Genomic DNA, 19,076 nt, shown 5'->3' with positions numbered 1-19,076 from the left:
TGTAGTGCTCCAACAATCGGCAATAATTTCAAGTTTGCATGTGTTTATTGGTTGCTTTGTACGTTTAGTGAGGAGTGCTGGGAAGGAATGTGGGAAAGTTGAACCATTCAGCTGGTTTGTTTGCAAAATAATGATATGGTCTTGAAACAGCTTGAAAATATAGCTGGCAGGGGATGGTCACGTTGCAGCACAAATAGCTAAGCCTAGCCTATCATATCATAACGCAGTGATTCAGATTTCTAGGGCAAGGCCAACATGACAATGGTAAAGAAAACTGGCTTGTTGGGAACGGTGAATCAACAGTCCCAGGCTGCAGCAGAGTCTTTTACTCTATTATCTCCTCTTGAATAACAAATAACATAAAGGATTTGATTAATATCTACTGATAAAAAAGGGGCAAACAGTTAAAATCTGAGACTACCTTTCTTTACATAGGGCCAGGCCACAATAAAAGTGTTGGCAGAATGAGTTCATGGCCATGACTTGAAGTGGTGATGAAGGGAAGGGAAGAATCTCCTCCTCCTCCTCTTCTCAGTTCTACTTATTTAAGTTATAAGTCCCTTCCTTTTGCTGGCCTTCTACTTTGGAGGAGAAGAAAAAGGTGAAGGTGTACACAGAACTTCAGAATAATTTATAGCTATTCATGAATGGGAACGAAGGTCTACTGAGAAGAAGAGGGGGCAGATGATGAGCTGACTGGTGTGCGGTGCCTTATGGGATATCCTAATGGAAGTGTTCGGCAGGAAGCTGGCTATACAGGGTTAGAGCACAGAGAAAAGACAGGGCTGGAGATAAAGATGTCAGAGTCACCACCATTTAGGTTGTGTTGGGTCCATAGGAGCAACATAAGATTACCCAGTGTGAGGTAGTAGAATGTGCAAAGGGTTGAGGGTAGAGAAACTGTATGGCTTGTGCTGTATTATGTTGTTATTTTGTATACTTTATGATAGCATTAAGTCTAATTAGGTATGATGCAATATATATTAGTAACAATAAAAACAGCAATGACATCTAATATTTATTAGACACCATCATAAGCACTTTGTATTACATATATTAACTCACAATTTTCACAATGACTTTATGAGGTAGCTTCTATTATTATCCTTATTTTACAGAAAAGACTGAGCATATAGAAAAGTGACTTGCCCAAGGTCACGCTATTAGTATGGGGTGGGTGTGGCACTCAGGTCCAGGTTTGTTTTAATCCCAGTCCTGAGCTCCCAGAAACTATAACTATGTACTAGCTCCCAAGCACTATAATGTACCACCCTTAAAAACGTTGAGTCTTTTTCCCTGGCAAATATGTTGAAAGATCCTAGAAGAAAGGTAGGGATTACAGCTTACAATTCTGTCTGCCTCATATGCCTAAAGCCAAATACAAAATACTGAATATTTAAATAAATTTAATAAATTCTATAAATATTTACATTAAATTAATACATATCTATAAATGTAAATTTGATAACATAGGTAATCACTTTCAAGTGATTCAATGATAATGATGCCATGAGAATTCCTTAGAAATGAGATGTTATAACTTTGAAATTCTGCCATTTTTGTTACAATATCCTAACAAATTATTCCCTAGATTTAGAAAATGATACATAAAATGTTTAAAATTATTTTGCTCCATCCATCCATAGTTATAGTATAAGATAAAAAATTAAAAACCTATAACAGATACATTCTGAATAATGAACCAAGAGCAAACTTTGCAAGAACTATCATTCACAGTGTAACCACACTACCACATCCATCGTTTTTTCAGCTAATAGTCCTGAGTGTGTCTCAACTGATGAATGAGGTTTTATTTTTTAATCAGTATCATCATTAATAGATCAATAACACACAAGCTTAGAAGACTCTTCTTCCCAGAGAAATGTGAAAGCTTCCAGCAGTCTGAGGATTAGATTTCAATCATTTTCTTTGGAAAGCTACTTAATTATTAAAAACAACGGACCACTCCTTCCCCCGCCGCCACACCCCCGAACATGCAAGCCATTGTGAAGGAAACAAATGCCCCAGGCTTAACTTGTTCTTGGTGCAAACATTTTTTTTCAGCTACTCTTAAATTTCACTTGAGAATTATGAAGTGAATTATTTTTCACACCTAAATGTATTTTATCTCTTACATATAGTTAACGGGAAAACCAAAATATAGTTTGGTGGCAATTTGATATTTTAAAAAAGGAGATGAAAGACTTAAAATGTGTATAGCTCAAATGAGACACAGGCATCCTGGATTTGCTCCCTAATGAATGACTGATGAGAACTCCTGGCATTACTTTCCAGTCCTTTTTCTTCCTTAAGAATACCAACTACTGCAGTGCTTTTCTAAAAAACCATAATTACTCACAATCAGCTTCCCTTTTGAAAGTATACTTGTACTCCTACTCAAAGACAGACAATGGATTGTATGAGGATAACCTATTACATTCCTTTGTCAGAAACCTTATGCCCAGGGCAAGAAGCAATATAATAATGGAGCTCAGCTCCTAGTGTCAGATTTTCTGTTTGGCAAAATTGCACTGATATTTGCAACCCCTTAGCTCCAAATGTTGCACACAAAGAAGTCAATGTGAACATTAAGGCTCATTACTGAAAAAGAAAAAAAAATTCAGTGCCTCAGTTTTATAGATGTATATATCTCATTTACTGTGGTCAATTTAACTTCTATGATTTAAAAACAAATGACATCACAATAAGATATAATGGTGTTGCTAAGGGTTGAAGAAAATGATAATGATGAGTTTGGTCTTAACAACTCATTGCGTGTTTCCTTCTATTTCAGTAGTTTTCGAAGATTTGGAATTCTAAATTTTGACAGTGCCACTTTAAGAGCCCAATCTAGTTGCTTCACAATGTTGTAAATCAAAGAACTTACTGGGCCATTGGCAGCCTACCAAAAAGCGAGCAGTAAGGCAGGCCAAACACATGTCTGTAGTTACAGATTCAGCTGTGGACGAGCAACTGCTAAATCTTCGGGTTAGGCTCTATTTGTTTTACTATGAAGGCAGTTTTTGCAGTGGTGAGTCTAGTATACTTCAGAGAGGCAATTTCCATATAAAAAGTCAGGACTGTCCCCAAACATACCATTGAATCCTGTACTAGTAACCCTATTACACCAAATCTGGACTCAGATTCCTCCATAAGAGCTCACCATGGGATTACTTCACTATGGGATGGGCGCCATTAACTCTCCTGGTCTCCTTTGATGTAGCCTATTAACATGAAGAGGGCTTGCACAGAAAGCCAGCAGGCTTATAATGGTTAAGCTAAAAGGTGTGGCATGTCTCCCATGCTCAGCTTTTCTCTAGGCAAATTTGCCAGTGTCGTATTCAGGCAGTGACCATCAATTGGTGTGCTACCAAGCCTGCAAAAGGGGCAGGGCTAGGAAGCAGAGAGGTCTGCAACCAGTGGGCAGAGGCTAGTGTGCCTGCTGCTGATGGATGAAAGCCATCCAGTTTCCTCTGCAGCATAAACTGAGTCCTGTGAAGGTCTTATATACCTCAATACAGCTTGTGTCCCTGGTATACCACAGCCCATTGAAAAAAATTCCGAGATAAAGAAATCCTGAGCTGGGCACGGTGGTCCATGCCTGTAATCTCAGTACTTTGGGAGGCTGAGGTGGGTGGATCCTGAGGTCAGGGGTTCGAGACCAGCCTGGCCAACATGGTGAGACACCCCCCACCCCCCACCGCCGTCTCTACTAAAAATACAAAATTAGCCAGGCATGGTGGCAAATGCCTGTAATCCCAGCTACTCAGGAGGCAAGGCTGGAGAATCACTTAAACCCGGGAGGTGGAGGTTGCAGTGAGCTGAGATTGGGCCATTGCACTCCAGTCTGGGCGACAAGAGCGAAACTCCATCTCAAAAAAAAAAAAAAAAAAAAAAAAAGAAGAAAAAGAAAATTCTTGCTTGCAGTTCACAAAGTATAATATAGATATATGCAGTTCAGAAGCTAAAGATGAAATTTGGCATGTGGATTCAATAAATTGGCTAGAATATAGCCCCATCCAATAATGACATGTAAAAGAATATTAAGCATTGGGGTTTTCTCTCTAGGAGACACAAGAGAATCCATGTTGAATAGGTATCATAAAAGTTTCAGAATGTGGCCCCAAGCATATTAACACATGTGTCTGCATGCAGTTCCAAGAATGAATTCCCGCACTACTTCATGATCTCAAAACACAATTTCTAAAGTGGTATCCATCCTCACAGGGTAGGATTTTGTACCTGTAAGCGTTCATCTACACTTAGGATAATTTATGCTTTGGGGTTGGCAACTGACCTTGAGGGCATCACTTGAAATATCAGGCATTTGTGAAAAATTGAAAAAAAAAAAAAGACACTACATGATACGGTGAGGGGAAAAAAGAAAAAAACAGGACACAATTGTAAGAAAACTATTCAAAGATAAAAAGACTTTTTTTTTTTTTTTTAAGTTCAAACCTACAGAAGAGTTAAAAGAGCAGTACAGGAAGCATCCTCATCTCTTTCATGTAGATTTTCTGGCTGTTAACATTTGCCACATTGACTGTACCTTCTCTCTCTTTCTCTCTCCCTCTTTTTTTTTTGGAACCATTTGATGGTAAGTTGCAGACATCATGACACTTTAGCAAGCATTTCTTAAGAATAAGAGTGTTCTTCTTTATAATCATAATACCATTATCATATCTAATGCTAACATTATCACATCAAATTAATACTAATTCAATAATATCATTTAACATACAGTCTGTATTTCAACTTCCCTAATTGTTCTTAAAATGTCTTTCATAACTTTTGCTTTTTGATTCAGTATCTAATTTAATCTAGTGTGTGAAGGTTCATACGTTGTACTTGGTTATTTTATTTTTTAATGACACTTTTTAGTAGTTTAAGTGTTGGTTTTTTTTTTTTCCCCCTTCTAGGTGAAATTGGCCTTTTCATCCTAACTGTGTCAGACATGGTTCTTAGGTCATGATAACCTTTCTCCATGTGGTCATTCCCTGAGGACGATGAGTTCTTTGGTGGAAACCAGGAGATAAGGTGATGGAAACTTTATGGGTAAGAAAGATTCCAGAATGGTAGGAGGCAAGAATTTAGGTCTAAGAGGGGTAATCTCTTTTTTGACCTGAGTTACTCACACAATTCAGTCCTCTCATTTCCCACTCCCTTCCATGTTCTCTTTTACTTTTTCTAACTTCTGGCAGGGTCTAGTGTGAGTAAAAGATAAAGTTACAGACTATGAAGCACTTAAGACAGGGACTTGGCTTGTATTTTTTTTCCTTTTAAATTTCATCAAGACAAAGATAAACATTAACATTTATACAGTCCCCTTTGCCAATATTCCCATGCTCCCCCTCAGTTTCCTCATTTGTAAAAATGGAGAAATTAATAGTGTACAGCAAAATATACGACTCAGAACAAAGCCTGGCCCAGAGAAAGCCTTACAAGTCTTAGCTGTTGCTGTTGTTTTTGTTACTATCATCAGACATAGCAATCTACTTATACTGTAAGATTGTTTCTCAACTATAGCCGATGCCTACTGAAAGAAAAAAAATCACCCAAACTGGTTTAACTGGTTTCCAGAGTCTAAACAGGCAATAGATGGAACAACAAATACTCGCCCATTAAAACAAACAGGGGTGGGGTTGGAAGGGTGCAGAACCCTGAGAAGGGAAGGAAGAAGAGACTGGGGGTCAGCAGGTAGGGGAGGGGCAGCGTCTCCAGACTTTTCTACCATCAGGAACACCATGCTCTGAAGATCCCTCCCTAGGAGCTCGGTATTGACTTTCCAGCCCTCCCTAGATTTCACTATACTTCCTCAAGGTTAGCACCACGCTTTAGAAGAAAATAGTGCCAGGAGAACTTGATCGTGACATACACAAATGAAACCAAATCGAAACACAGAGTGTCCTCTGCTTCTTAAAGCACAAATATACAATTCATACTCTTTCTGGAATACATGCATGATACGATGTATCATCCAGGTCATCTTCCTATACATTTCGGATAACTCACCTTCTCCCAGAGTCCTCTGCAGCAAGTCATGTTTGGCTTGAAGTTTCGTGATGAGATTACTGCCTTCCAAATATTCTCTGAGTTTCTGCAAAAGGCAAGAATAATTTTTAAATTTTTTTTTTTTTTTTTTGAGACAGAGTTTCACTCTTGTCGCCCAGGTTGGAGTGTAGTGGCTCGATCTTGGCTCACTGCAACCTCCGCCTCCGGGATTCAAGTGATTCTCCTGCCTCAGCCTCCTGAGTAGCTGGGATTACAAGCGCCTGCCACCACGCCTGGCTAATTTTTGTATTTTTAGTAGGGACGGGGTTTCTCCATATTGTCCAGGCTTGTCTTGAACTCTTGACCTCAGGTGATCCGCCTGCCTCGGCCTCCCAAAGTACTGGGATTACAGGTGTGAGCCACTGCACGCAGCCTAATTTTTAATTTTTAAAAATTATTCAATGTCAAGGAACTTTTCATAGATCTAAAATCCAGCCACTTGGATCTTCTAGATCCTAGAAACTTGTTACTTGAAGTGTGGTCTGCAGACCAGCAGCATCAGCCAACCTTGGGAGCCTAGGAGAGAGGCACACTCTCAGGTTCCTTCTGTACCAGACCTCTGGAAATTAGAACTGGCACTTTCACCAGCTCTCCTGGTGACATGTATGGGTACTGAAGTTTAAAAGTACTGTGTGTTTTTAAATTTTAGAGTTGGGGTCTCACTCTCTTGCCCAGGCTGGAGTGCAGTACAGTGATCTCAGCTCACTGCAACCTCTGCCTCTGGGCTTAAGCGATCCTCCCACCTCAGCCTCCCAAGTAGCTGGGACTACAGTTGCATGTCATTATGCCTGCTGGCTAATATATATAATATATATATATATAAAATATATATATGTGTGTTTTGTAGAGATGGGGTTTTGCCATGATGCCCAGGCTAGTCCCAAACTCCTGGGCTCAAATGATCCTCCCACCTCAGCCTCCCAAGTGTTGGGATTGCAGGCATGAGCCACTGTGCCCAGCTAAAAAAGTATTGTTTTATACCAGTCCTCTAACTAAATAACTCCTAACTAACTAATTAACTAACATCTAAGTAACTCCTAAACTCTTTCCAAGACTGACTGAATCAGGAACTCTGATGGTAGACAGGAGTCTATTTTAACAAAAAGAACCCCAGATGATTCGGATGCGACTATAGAAGCGGCACTTGGGAATCCGAGATCTGAGCTCTGTCGTGCGGCTTTTGGGAAGTGGCGGGCGCACCATGAAGTAGAATTGTTCGGTTTCCTGCTGGTTGGCTCTTCTCTTGGCGATGCTGGGTTTACTCAGGTAGGTTTCAGAGACAGTGGACTTCACAGATTCTGTGGAGCGACTGTGCTGGAAGCATTCAGAAACATCATAGTCCTCGATGGTGACCATATCTTGTATTGTCTGCAAGGTGGCTTCAGTCGTTTTCTTAACCTGGGAACAGAAATACATTTCTCACATTAGTACCTTATTTCATGAATCCCACAAACAGGGAGAGTCCACTCTGTCAGGCAGAGATGACTACACAGAGCCTGTCCCCACCAAATTCACAGTCTTATTAGGAGAGAAACAAAGGTAAAAAACACTCCATATTACCAGTTTAAGGGAGGGATTTCTTCAAAATCATCCTAAGGAGGTTATTGCTTTATATTTCAGTCCTTATAAATCTCATATATTACTGGGTACTCTCTCAATTACTTTTTTGTCTTAACATTTTTAATTGAAGTCAAACTATATATAGAAAAACACATGGATCCTAAGTGTGCAGCTTGATGATGAATTATCACAAAGGGAACACATCTATATGAGTAACAATCAGACTAAGAAAAAGTATATTACGAGCCTGCTAGTGCCTCTCCCAGTTACCATACACCTATTCCCTCTCCTCCTCCATTACCTGGATTTCTAAGATTAGATATTAGTTTTGCCCTTTCTTGCACTTCACATGAAAGAAATCCTACAGGATGTATAATTTTTGTCTTCCTTTTGCTCAACGTGAGATACACTCACTTCTTGTGAGTATATTTCATTGCTATTCATTGTAGGAATACACTGTAATTCATCCATTTTACTATTGATAGATGCTTTTTTTTAGTTGTGGGCTAGTTTGAATAATACTGCTATAAACACATTTTTGTTTAGTCACACATATATGAATAGAATTGCTGCTAAACTGTTTTCCAAAATGATTGTAATTTATATTGTCACCAGCAGAGTGGAAGAATCCCTGCGATTCCACATCCTCATCAACAGTTGGTATTGTGAGTCTTTCTTTCAAATGTAAACAATTGTGTTGGGTGTGCAGTGGTATCTCACTGTGGTTTGAATATGCATTTCCCTGATACATGAGATTGAGCACATTATCATATGTTTAAGGCAATCTGGATCTCCTTAATTGAGAACACGTTGTTCAAATCTCTTTCTCCATTTTCTAAGTTATGAGTCTTTTTCTTAATGATTTGTTGATACGGATATGAATCTTTTTGTAGTTGTATGTGTTGCAAATATTTTTCCCCACTCTGTGCTGTGGTTTTTCCCTCTTTCAATAGTGTCCAGATGAACAAAGATTCTAATTTTAATATAATGCATTTATCAATGTTTTCCTTTTAGTGTTTCTTGTGTCCTATTTAAGAAATATTTTCCTATCTCATAGCCATGAGATAGGAGCTTATTTATTTATTAATCTTCTAGTAGTCTTTTTATTCACTGAAGGTCATATTTTACCTTTGCTTATCAAAGTGTAATGTCAATTGATAGCTTTTTCCTTCTGTCACACCATGTAAAGAGTTTAGAACACCTTAACTTCATTTACTCCTCCTGATTTATATGCTATTTTTGTAATGTATTATAATAGAATATATGTAAATATTTATATATATTTAAATTTAAGACATTATTATTTTATGTAGTCAATATTCATTAAGCATCATCCATGTATTTATTATATTCTTGGATGTCCAGTGCTTATATTTTAAGGGTACCCTTTAGAAATTCATTTTAGTATGTGTCTGTTTTGTTGACTTGACAATGTCTTTTATTTCACCTTCATTTATTAAATACTTTTTTCTGTGCAGCAGTTATTTTCTTTTTGTATGTTAGAAAGGTACCACTGTACTCTGTTGTGGCTTCCATGTTCCTGTTGAGTGAGAAGGTTACTGTCAGTCTGTCACTGCTTTGAATAAGATCTGCTTTCTTTTTCAGCTGCTTTTATAATTTTCTATTCATCTTTGGGTTTCTACAGTTTCACTGTAATATATCTAGGTAAGGATTTAAAAAATACATTCTGCCTGGAATTTCTTGGACTGCTTGAATTTGTGTGATGTTTTTCATAGACTTTCGTAAGTTTGCAGCGTTTATCTTTTCAAATATTGACTCTATATTCTTACTTTTCTTTCTGGATGGGGCACGGTGGCTCACACCTATAATCCCAGAACTTTGGGAGGCCGAGGCAGTGGATCTCTTGAAGTCAGGAGTTCGAGACCAGCCTGGCCAATATGGTGAAACCCCATCTCTACTGAAAATACAAAATAGCCGGGCATGGTGGCATATGCCTGTAATCCCAGCTACTCGGGAGGCTAAGTCAGAAGAAGTGCTTGAACTCAGGGGGCAGAAGTTGCAGTGAGCCGAGATCGTGCCACTGCACTCCAGCCTGGGTGACAAAGCAAGACTCTGTCTCAAAAAAAAAAAAAAAATTTTTTTTTTTTTGGTTTCTGGGAGTTGAATTAGCATATTAGACATCACTGTGTTCTCTGTATCTCTTATTCTTCTTTTCAATATTTTATTATCTTTTGTTTTTGATGCTGTGTTTTCATTATTTCTTCTGATTTGTCTTCTTTAATGATTTATTTTTTAGCTCTATTTGATGTTAAACTCACCCACTGCTTTCTTAATTTTGGTTATTTCTCAGTGCTAGAATTCCTATGTAGCTCATTCTCAAATCTGTTATTTTAGTGCTTATGATTTCCAGATGAAATCTAAGCTTGGCTTTTAAAAACCTCTTTGAACACTGTAAATAGTTCTTTTGTCATTTATTTCTAATAATCCCAATATTTGGAGTTCCTGTGGGTGTGTCTTATTGTCTATTATTTCTTCTGGCTATCACTCATGGTTTCTTATCTCTTCATTGTCTAACTATCTTTGCTAGATATTTTTTGTAGAGTTATTTGAGGTCAAAGGTGAGGTTATCCTCCAAAGAGAATGTTTATTTTCCCAAACCATTAGGGGCACTAATAGCTCAGAATCTCTGGATTTTATTACTGTTCAAAATATTAGATGATCTTCCTTTTGGGAAGATATGGTTCCCTGTGTCACAGGTTGGAGGCCTGGCCATGCATCTTGTCCTAGAAAATAAAATTTGAAGGAATCAGTTGAGTGACCCAGTCCATCATTACAGGAAGTAGAAATCTTTTCAATTACTTTTTTTTTTTTTTTAACAAAATAATGTTTGGGAAAGAAACAGTAGCAATTAGTACAAGTTTGGGTGTTTAGAAGGTCATGTGATGGAATTAATATTAAAAAAAAAGAAGAGAAAGACATTTAATAGACAATAATCATTCCTGGGGTTATGCACAATGCAAAGGGTAGATACTGTTGGAAAAAAAGCATATTAATGACCATTAAAATACTGTAATTAATTACTTTAAGGAGGTCATAATTAAATATCTATAGACTGAATTAAAAGAGTCACCATCCTACACTAGTCAAATAGGCTCTTATAGCTTGTAGACAAATTTCTAATGACAGTATCATGCACAAGTTTTAAAAGCACTGTATTTCAAACAAATAGATGTGAAGATGGTATACTCTGAGAAAAGTATACTTGATGACTCAAAATGTGGCTCTGGTAATGACAAACAATATCAGGATATATGAAGAGTCTTCATAAAATTGTGAAAATGAGAGAAAAACTATTTCTAAATTAAAATACTGTTTTATATATGATTTAAATTATGCATAACTAAATTAATAACTGAGTAAGGAAGGTAAATATTTGACTATATTATCTACAGCTCCATAAATTTTATATTTATAATACTTTAAAAAAATGGAAGTACTTGTGCCAATATATAGTAATTAAAATGCTACAAAGTAAATGCTATTATTTCTTTATTCAATTAAACTCTTGAAATTGACAAATGTGTAAGAAAACACAGGCAAAAGAGTATATTGTGCTGTCTGTGGAAGTCACGGAAGGCACCATTCAGAAGATAAATTTTGAGCACATATTAAATGGTGAATAGGTGTTCACTGGAAAAAAGGGCATTCCAGGCAGAGGAAAAAGTGGGAAAAGAGAGATCCTGGCCTTCTTGGGCGACAACAAGAAGTTTTTTTTGAGAAGTAGGAGTGCATAGCATCTAGAGAAGATGACTTGCTAATAAAGGCCCTTCCTATTGTATGATACTGGGGTCAGAATTTAAAAAAATAAAACAAAAATAAAGGCCCTCATATACCACACTTAATTGAGAATCAACAGGGACACTGACACCTATAAGGGACAGTTTAGATTTACATTTTTAAAAGATCCCTGAGTTGATGAACAATAAAAGGGAAAGAGACAGAAAGCAGGAAAAGTAGTCAGGAGACCCTAGTTCCATTAGAGATGACGAAACCTTGATCTAATGAAGTAAAGAGTGGGAATGAACACGATGGGGCATATTTGAAAAACATTTAAGCAACAGCAGTAGCAGTTAATCGTTTTCAACAGATGGCTTAAATAGCAAAACTGCTGAGAAGAACTACAGCTTCTTTTGCTCTGGAAGGCAGAGCAGAACTTCCAAATACATAGGAGCATGAAAAGTATACATAGGAGCATGAAATGTTCTTCAGATACTGGTAAGGTGAAGTACAAGAATAACACGATGTAAGGTTCAATAAGGTGCTCTGATATGTACCTAATTAAAACACAATTAAAGGAAAACAATGACAAGAAAAGCTCCTAAAATACACAAACAAAAAACCACAAAATCCATCTGAACAACAAAAAAACCCAAAAACAATCATGAACCAAAATAAACATTCCTAGTTTGTCTTCAAATGCAGTCAGTTTTTGTTTTTTTAATGGATTCTCTATCCATGTATTCAACCATTCACAAATTCAACCAACTGTGGGTCAAAAATATTTGTAAAAAAAAATAAAAAATAATACAACAATAAAAAATAACAAAACCCAGTATAACTATTTACATAGCATTTACATTGTTTTAGGTATTACAAGTAATCTAGAGATGATTTAAAGCATAGGAAAATGTGTGTAGGTTATGCGCAGATACTACACCATTTATATAACGGACTTGAGCATCCTCAAATTTCGCTATCTGTGGGAGATCCTGGAACCAATCCCCCTTGGACGCCAAGGGACAACTGTAATCTGTAAATTTGTTGGAATTTTGCAATTAAAGTGTGTTCACTGAGTTTATGACACACACGGTTACATAAGAATGTTTCACTAGAGCCGTGTTCTTACATATAGGAAACCAGAGACAGCAGCATTATCAGATCACACATGGAATACATATACGAAGAACCAAAATCAACACCACCATTTTTCTTCTTTTTTTCAACTTCCTTCTCAGAAGCAGTGGTGTCATGGTTAAATTTGGAAGTATCAGGAATAAAGGATGTGACAGAAGCCACCAGACACAATGCTGGGACTGCATATCATCCCATGGGATGTTTGCAACAGACAGTAACACCAGCTTCTGACACACACCAGCCATATTAATAAGTCTCGGGGGGAACATAATGAGGCAAATATGAAACAGCTAATATGAGCCTTGTAATACCTCCCCATCAACAGGAGGAAAACACAGTTGGGTTTTGGTGGAAGGAGAGGCCAAAGACTTGACAAAGGATTCATGAGAAACCAGAAGAATGCACTGCACTGAAGGAGCTGCCCGGGTGGCTTGAACTCTGAGCTGTGGGTCAAAATGAATGAGGAGGGAGAGGTTACTTCTGCAGGCTTTTGTGGACTGGTTCTGTTGCCTTTGTGTTACCAGGATACTACCATCACTGGGAGAACAAGACAGCTATTTCAGTGGTCTCATTCCCTGAATGCACCGTGTTATTCTAAGGCAAACCAGGTACTGACTAGCTTAAACAACAGAAAGGTATTGTCTCACAGTGCTGGAGGCTAGACATCTGAGATCAAGGTGTTGGTTTGCGGGGTTGGTTCTTTCTGAGGGCTGGGAGGGAAGGATCTGTTCCAGGCCTCTCTCCTTGGCTTGTAGATGGTCATCTTCTCCCTATGTCTCTTCATATCGTCTTCCCTCCACCTGTGTCTCTGTATCCAAATTTCCCCTCCCCTTTGTCTTATAAGGACATAAGTCATATTGACCTACTTTAATTTGATTACTTCTGTGAAGATCCTATCTTCAAATAAGATCACATTCTTAATCACTGAAAGCTAAGACTTTAACATATGAATTTTCAGGGAGGACACAAATCATATCATAACACACTCCATGTATTTTAAGGCACTGTGCCTTGTACCTTGCACTGATACAGTCCTATTCATCCTTTAAGACTCATCACTCATCTGTGAAGGTGACCCTGATCCCTTCCTTCGCCTCCCCACTGAACTACTTGCTCCTTCCCATCGCTGACCTTGAATGTATTTCAATTACAGCACTGTGTCATTTCAGATATACTAAAAATTAGCAGAAAGGGACCACACACACACACACACACACACACACACACACACACACACACACACAGATTGGGTCAATTCCATAATTAATTAGCCAAGGGTACAGAAACTCACAGCTAGCACAGGCCACAGAAGGCGAGAGCACAGGCAGAGCATCCTGCCATGGCCTTCCCTTGCTCCTTGTACCCTAACATGGGTGCAATGCTAGTGACCCTAGCCCCTGTCTGTGTTGGGTAGGCATTACCAGATCTGAAAAAACAGACCAATGTTTGCTGTCCCACAACCTTTTTTTTTGGGGGGGGGGTAGGGAATGTCACATCACCATTCCAGAAGAATTCACACTAGTAATTTATGTACTTGCATTTAAGGTAATGTTTACAAATGCTGGGCTCTCTTGTGTTTGAACAAAATTCATTCTCAGCAATGATATAACTTAATCCAAGGAAGAAAACATCATCGTTGCTCAGGACTCTCAGAACAAAGTCTCTGCCTTCAGCTATGTCTCGGAAAACCTGTTTTCCTGTGGCCCACCCCTGACTCTGATTTAATGACCCATGTGAGTGGACCTGACACTGAGTGTGGTCTAAGAAGCATGATCTCAAATTGATTTCTCACAAGCACCTGCTACACTGTTTAGAGGTTTATATTTCCACCTATGGTGGAAGCAACTTGAAGTCAGTGATAACTTATTAATCTTTATAGCTCCAGGGACTAGCACGGTGCCTGAAACACAGCAAATTATCAGAAAAAGTTCACTGAATGAACAGTGGACGCTGGAGTTATCCTTTCAAATCATAGATGCCAAAAAATGCTCAGTGCATCAGAGAAAATGAGTGGCTTCTCCACTGAGAGCCATCCTGAGCTCTGCCATTTTCTTTGGGGTGCCCTATCCCAGGACTCATTTTTATACCCATCCTAGAAATTCTCCTCATTTCTCTTGGTATTCTTTTGGATCAAGGCCCTCCCTTTAGTGAGCTAAAGCTTGCTTGAAACAAAAAATATAAATGTGTGTTCATGGTGAAAGACAGTTGATCCTATTTTTAATTTGGCCAAGAAGATGATGCCATCTAAGGGACAAATGGCAGTTATCTTTTACTTAGGATTTTCCTGTTAGCTTATCAGTAGAAGGTTGCAGGCAAGTCAAAGATACTTAAATCAGTAAAAATGAAGTTAAAGGCCACAGAGAAGATCCAAAGCAGCAATTATAATTAAGTGGTTATCAGGCTTCATATCTTATATCAAGTCTCAAAAGAACTTGAGAATCCCCCAGGAGAGTTTCATCATTGATTTACATGACCTGGGATTCTGCTGAGGTCACAGGTATTATGAGAAATTTGGGGGGGGAAATGTGATTTTTCTACCCTAGGTAGGAGGTATAACTGAAATATCTCTTAGTTCCCTCAATTTCCCATGCCATGAAAATTGTCTCAAATGTTTGCCTAAAATCTGGCTCATTATTGTTTAAAATATCTTGTGTAAGTAATGTATTTTTGGAACAGTCTGTGAAATACTCGTTGGCAAGCTGCTGGTGAAAGACTTCAAATGGTGCTAGGAAAATTTAAGTGGAGCTATCTGTTCATTCAACACTGTTGCAAATTGATTGAGAAATTATGGGTCTCTCTCATTGTACATTCCCCTCAGGGTGGTAAATCTACTATAATTTAAGAGAGACTAGTTGTTTTATATGTGAGAAGGTTTTACTCATAGAACAGCAGTGACATGCTGATGAAAACTTTATTTTCTGGACCAAATATTGGGACAAACAGTCTGAAAATGGGGCAAGCTATTACAAACCAATGTTGTCCTAAAAAAATATAAAAGGCATAGATGCTCTCCTCAAAGTAGTTCCTTTTTCTCTTTCTTTGACTGTGTATAGATAAAGGGAGAAATGAGAAACTTGAAGAAATGGGAACTGTAATCAATGGTGAGTTACTCCAGAGGCTAGTTTGGAAAGGAAGAAGCAACAGGAATGACCCCTAAGCAGAAATCCCTACAACAAGGTTAAATGCAAACTTTTGAGAAAGCAGACAAGACAGCGCAATATTAGGCTGGAAAGTGTTTGGAAAATGTTTATAATGAGAAAGGTATAAATGATTAGTTTGTTTTTGAAAAGTTGCCTTTAAGAGCAATGTTGGGCCGGGTGGCTGAAATGAGTAATGTGAGCCGGCTGTGGCTCTCACCTGTAATCCCAGCACTCTGGGAGGCCAAGGCAGGAAGATCTCTTGAGCCCAGGAGTTCAACCAGCCTGGGAAACATAGGGAGACTCTGTCTCTACAAATAATAAAAAAGTAGCTGGGCATATTATTTTGTTTTTGAACAAAATTCATGAACAATAATTGAAAATTTAAAGAATAATTCAAAATAATTATTTGTAGAAACACTGTCTCTGTAAGTAATAAAAAAGTAGCTACTTGGGAGGCTAAGGCAGGAGGACCACCTGAGCCCGGGAGGTTGAGGCTGCAGTGACTGTGCCACTGCACTCCAGCCTGGATGACAGACTGGCACCCTGTCTCAAACAAAACAAAACAAAAACAAAAGTAATGTTTATTAATGTTTCCCTTCAAAGTTTTAATAAACAGCTAAGTAATCAAAATAAAACAATGATCGGGCACAAGGCTGTGTGGCAGCAGGCCCCGCTCTAATTCCATATGCATAACACACAGTGGGCACTAATGAATATTCACTGACAGATCGGCTGGAAGTTGGAATCGTGAGACTGAGGTACTAAGGGTGCAAGTTTGCAGCATAATAAAACTCAAACCTCATTTTTAAAAGTTTATCAGGTAAATGTAAAGTTGGGAAGTGACAATAAATGTCACAATCTCTTATGAATCTTTATCAACCACAGATTTAATTAAGCCCTTCTCAAACCTTTTAGCTTTTACTACTTTTAAGTATACTGACGCCATTTCACAAGCATGTACTGCTCTCTTCTCTTTGTTTTAAGGCAAGTGATACAAACTCAAATATCTTTAAGGGCCAGGCAAGCCATGAAAATGAGCTGAGTGGGCTGAGTGGAGAACATGGCAAACTGGAAGCACACATTCTGTGTCTAAAGGAAGTCAGTTATTGTCCCGTAGAAACACAGGTCTAGTGTGATCAGTTCTTCTAATTTTTAAAGAGGCTGGATATTGATAAATATATATTATTTATATTATAAATATAAATAATTTATATAATTTAATAATATTTATAAATTAAATATTTATAATTTAATAAATTAAATAATTTATAATTTAATATTTATATATTATAAATAATATGTTTATTATTTATAATATAAATAATATATATTTATTATATATTTATATATTATATAATTTATATATTATACATTATTTTTATAAACATGTATATTTATAAAATATAAATATGTAAATATATATAATATATATTATATATAATATATATCTATATTTTTTTTGAGACAGAGTCTTGCACTGTCGCCCAGGCTGGAGTGCAGTGGTGTAATCTCAGCTCACTGCAACTTCCACCTCCTGGGTTCAAGTGATTCTCCCGCCTCAGCCTCCTGAGTAACTGGGACTACAAGCATGCGCCACCATGCCTGGCTAATTTTTATATTTTTAGTAGAGACAGCATTTTGTCATGTTGGCCAGGCTGATCTCGAACTCCTGACCTCAAGAGATTTGCCCGCTTTGGCCTCCTGAAGTGCTGGGATTATAGGTGTGAGCCACTGTGCTCACCTTGCATATTGGTATTTTTATGAAAACTTACAGTTTTTACAGGATAGTAAATAACTTTCAAAACCCAAGCACTGTAGAGCAAACAAAAGTTTTCAGGCCAGGAGTGATGGCTCACACCTGTAATCCCAGCATCTTGGGAGACCAAGGCAGGTGGATCGCTTGAACCCAGGAGTTAGAGACCAGCCTGGGCAACGTGGTGAAATCCAGTTTCTATGAAAAATACAAAAATCAGCCAGGTGTGGTGGTGTGTGCCTGCAGTCCCAGCTACTCAGGAGGCTGAGGTGGGAGGATTACCTGAGCCTGCGAGGTTGAGGCTGCAGTGAGCTGTGACTGTGCCTCTGCACCCCAGCCTGGGTTGCCGAGTGAGACCTCGTCTCAAAAAAATTTTTTTTCATGGGCCAGATATGGTCTGTTGCAGGTGGTGCCTACTTTTTTTTTTGTTGTTGTTGTTGAGACGGAGTCTTGCTCTGTCACCCAGGCTGGAGGGCAGTGGCACAATCTTGGCTCACTGCAACCTCCCGGGTTCAAGTGATTCTCCTGTCTCAGCCTCCTGAGTAGCTGGGATTACAGGCGCATGCTGCCAGGCCCGGCTAATTTTTCGTATTTTAGTAGAGATGGGGTTTCACCATGTTGCCCAGGCTGTTCTCGAACTCTTGAGCTCAGGCAATCTGCCCGCCTTGGCCTCCCAAAGTGACTATTTAAGGTATTCTAAGATTTGGTGAAAAGGTTCATGTTCTACTTAGCTGCACTGTCCATGCTTTTTAAAACTTGGGTGAAATTCTCTCTCAACTTTTCTTTCTTTTGGTGGGGGAGACAGGGTCCCATTCCATTGGCCAGGCTAGAGTGCAGTGGCATAATCATAGCTCAATGCAGCATCAAGGCCTGGGGACCTTCAGTATTTATTGTTCTGAACCACAGTAACAAAACTCCTTAACTTGGCTCTCAAAGCTTCTTGTTGAATGACCTCACCTTCTCCTTCAGTTCATCCCCAAAGAGAACTGGGGTGATAACCAAACTGTTCTGTTCTCCCAAGGAACCTTGACATATATTGAAATATCTTTTCTTCCCTCTATTTTTATGGTTATCTACTGATTATCAAAAATCTAATTTAAATCTTACTTTCTTTGAGAATCCCACTCCACTACAGTAAATTTTCTTCGGTGTCCAACAAATCATAAACCAGTAGTCATGCTTATAAGAAACATTAGGATAATCCAATTCATTTGCTGCTTCAGCTAATGTTTAAAAAGTACTTTTTAAGTTTTATTTTGCAGTCAGTAGGTTTTTAAAAATTTATTTTAATTAATTAATATTTTTAAGAGACAGGGTCCTGCTGTCACCCAGGCTAAAGTGCAGTGGCACCATCTCACCTCAGTGCAGCCTCGAACTCCTGGGCTCAAGAGATCCTCCCTCAGCTTCTCAAGTTCTTTAGAGAATTTTAAAAAATTAACCCTCACAAAGCACTGCCTGACTCTCTAAGTTTATAAGGACACTGTGCTTCTCCACATTATGCCTAAAAAGGCATACATTAAGGGTCACAAACTCAAAGGCCTGCGGAGGCCAGACAAGTAACACAAACAGTTCACTGTAAGAGAACTGGGAGTTGAATGACTCTGGCAAAGTAGAATTCAAATGCCCCAGCTCTTCAATTCATGAAGCAGTGCAGGGCCAGAGTAGCCAGACCTTTTTTTAAAAAAACAGGTCAAAAC

General features: G+C 38.3%; 1 protein-coding gene across 3 annotated transcripts in view; it reads right to left on the bottom strand.

The window, feature by feature from the left end:
• Positions 1–19,076, bottom strand: part of SRGAP1 (SLIT-ROBO Rho GTPase activating protein 1) — a 303,543-nt gene that overhangs the window by 54,944 nt on the left and 229,523 nt on the right. For all 3 annotated transcript variants that reach the window (XR_013401199.1, XM_015152203.3, XM_015152204.3), the window contains exons 9-10: positions 7,252–7,449; positions 6,013–6,097 (exon numbers count right to left, since the gene is read on the bottom strand). Coding sequence is in view for 2 of the 3 variants with exons in the window: in XM_015152203.3 (XP_015007689.1) it covers positions 6,013–6,097; positions 7,252–7,449 (283 nt within the window). In the remaining variant the exon portion in view is untranslated. The remainder of the gene's footprint in view (positions 1–6,012; positions 6,098–7,251; positions 7,450–19,076) is intronic.

The sequence above is a fragment of the Macaca mulatta genome, chromosome 11 (genome assembly GCF_049350105.2).
Source record: "Macaca mulatta isolate MMU2019108-1 chromosome 11, T2T-MMU8v2.0, whole genome shotgun sequence".
NCBI lineage: Eukaryota > Metazoa > Chordata > Mammalia > Primates > Cercopithecidae > Macaca > Macaca mulatta.
The sequence above is the reverse complement of the archived record's forward strand: the minus strand, read 5'-3'. Positions and strand labels throughout refer to the sequence as shown.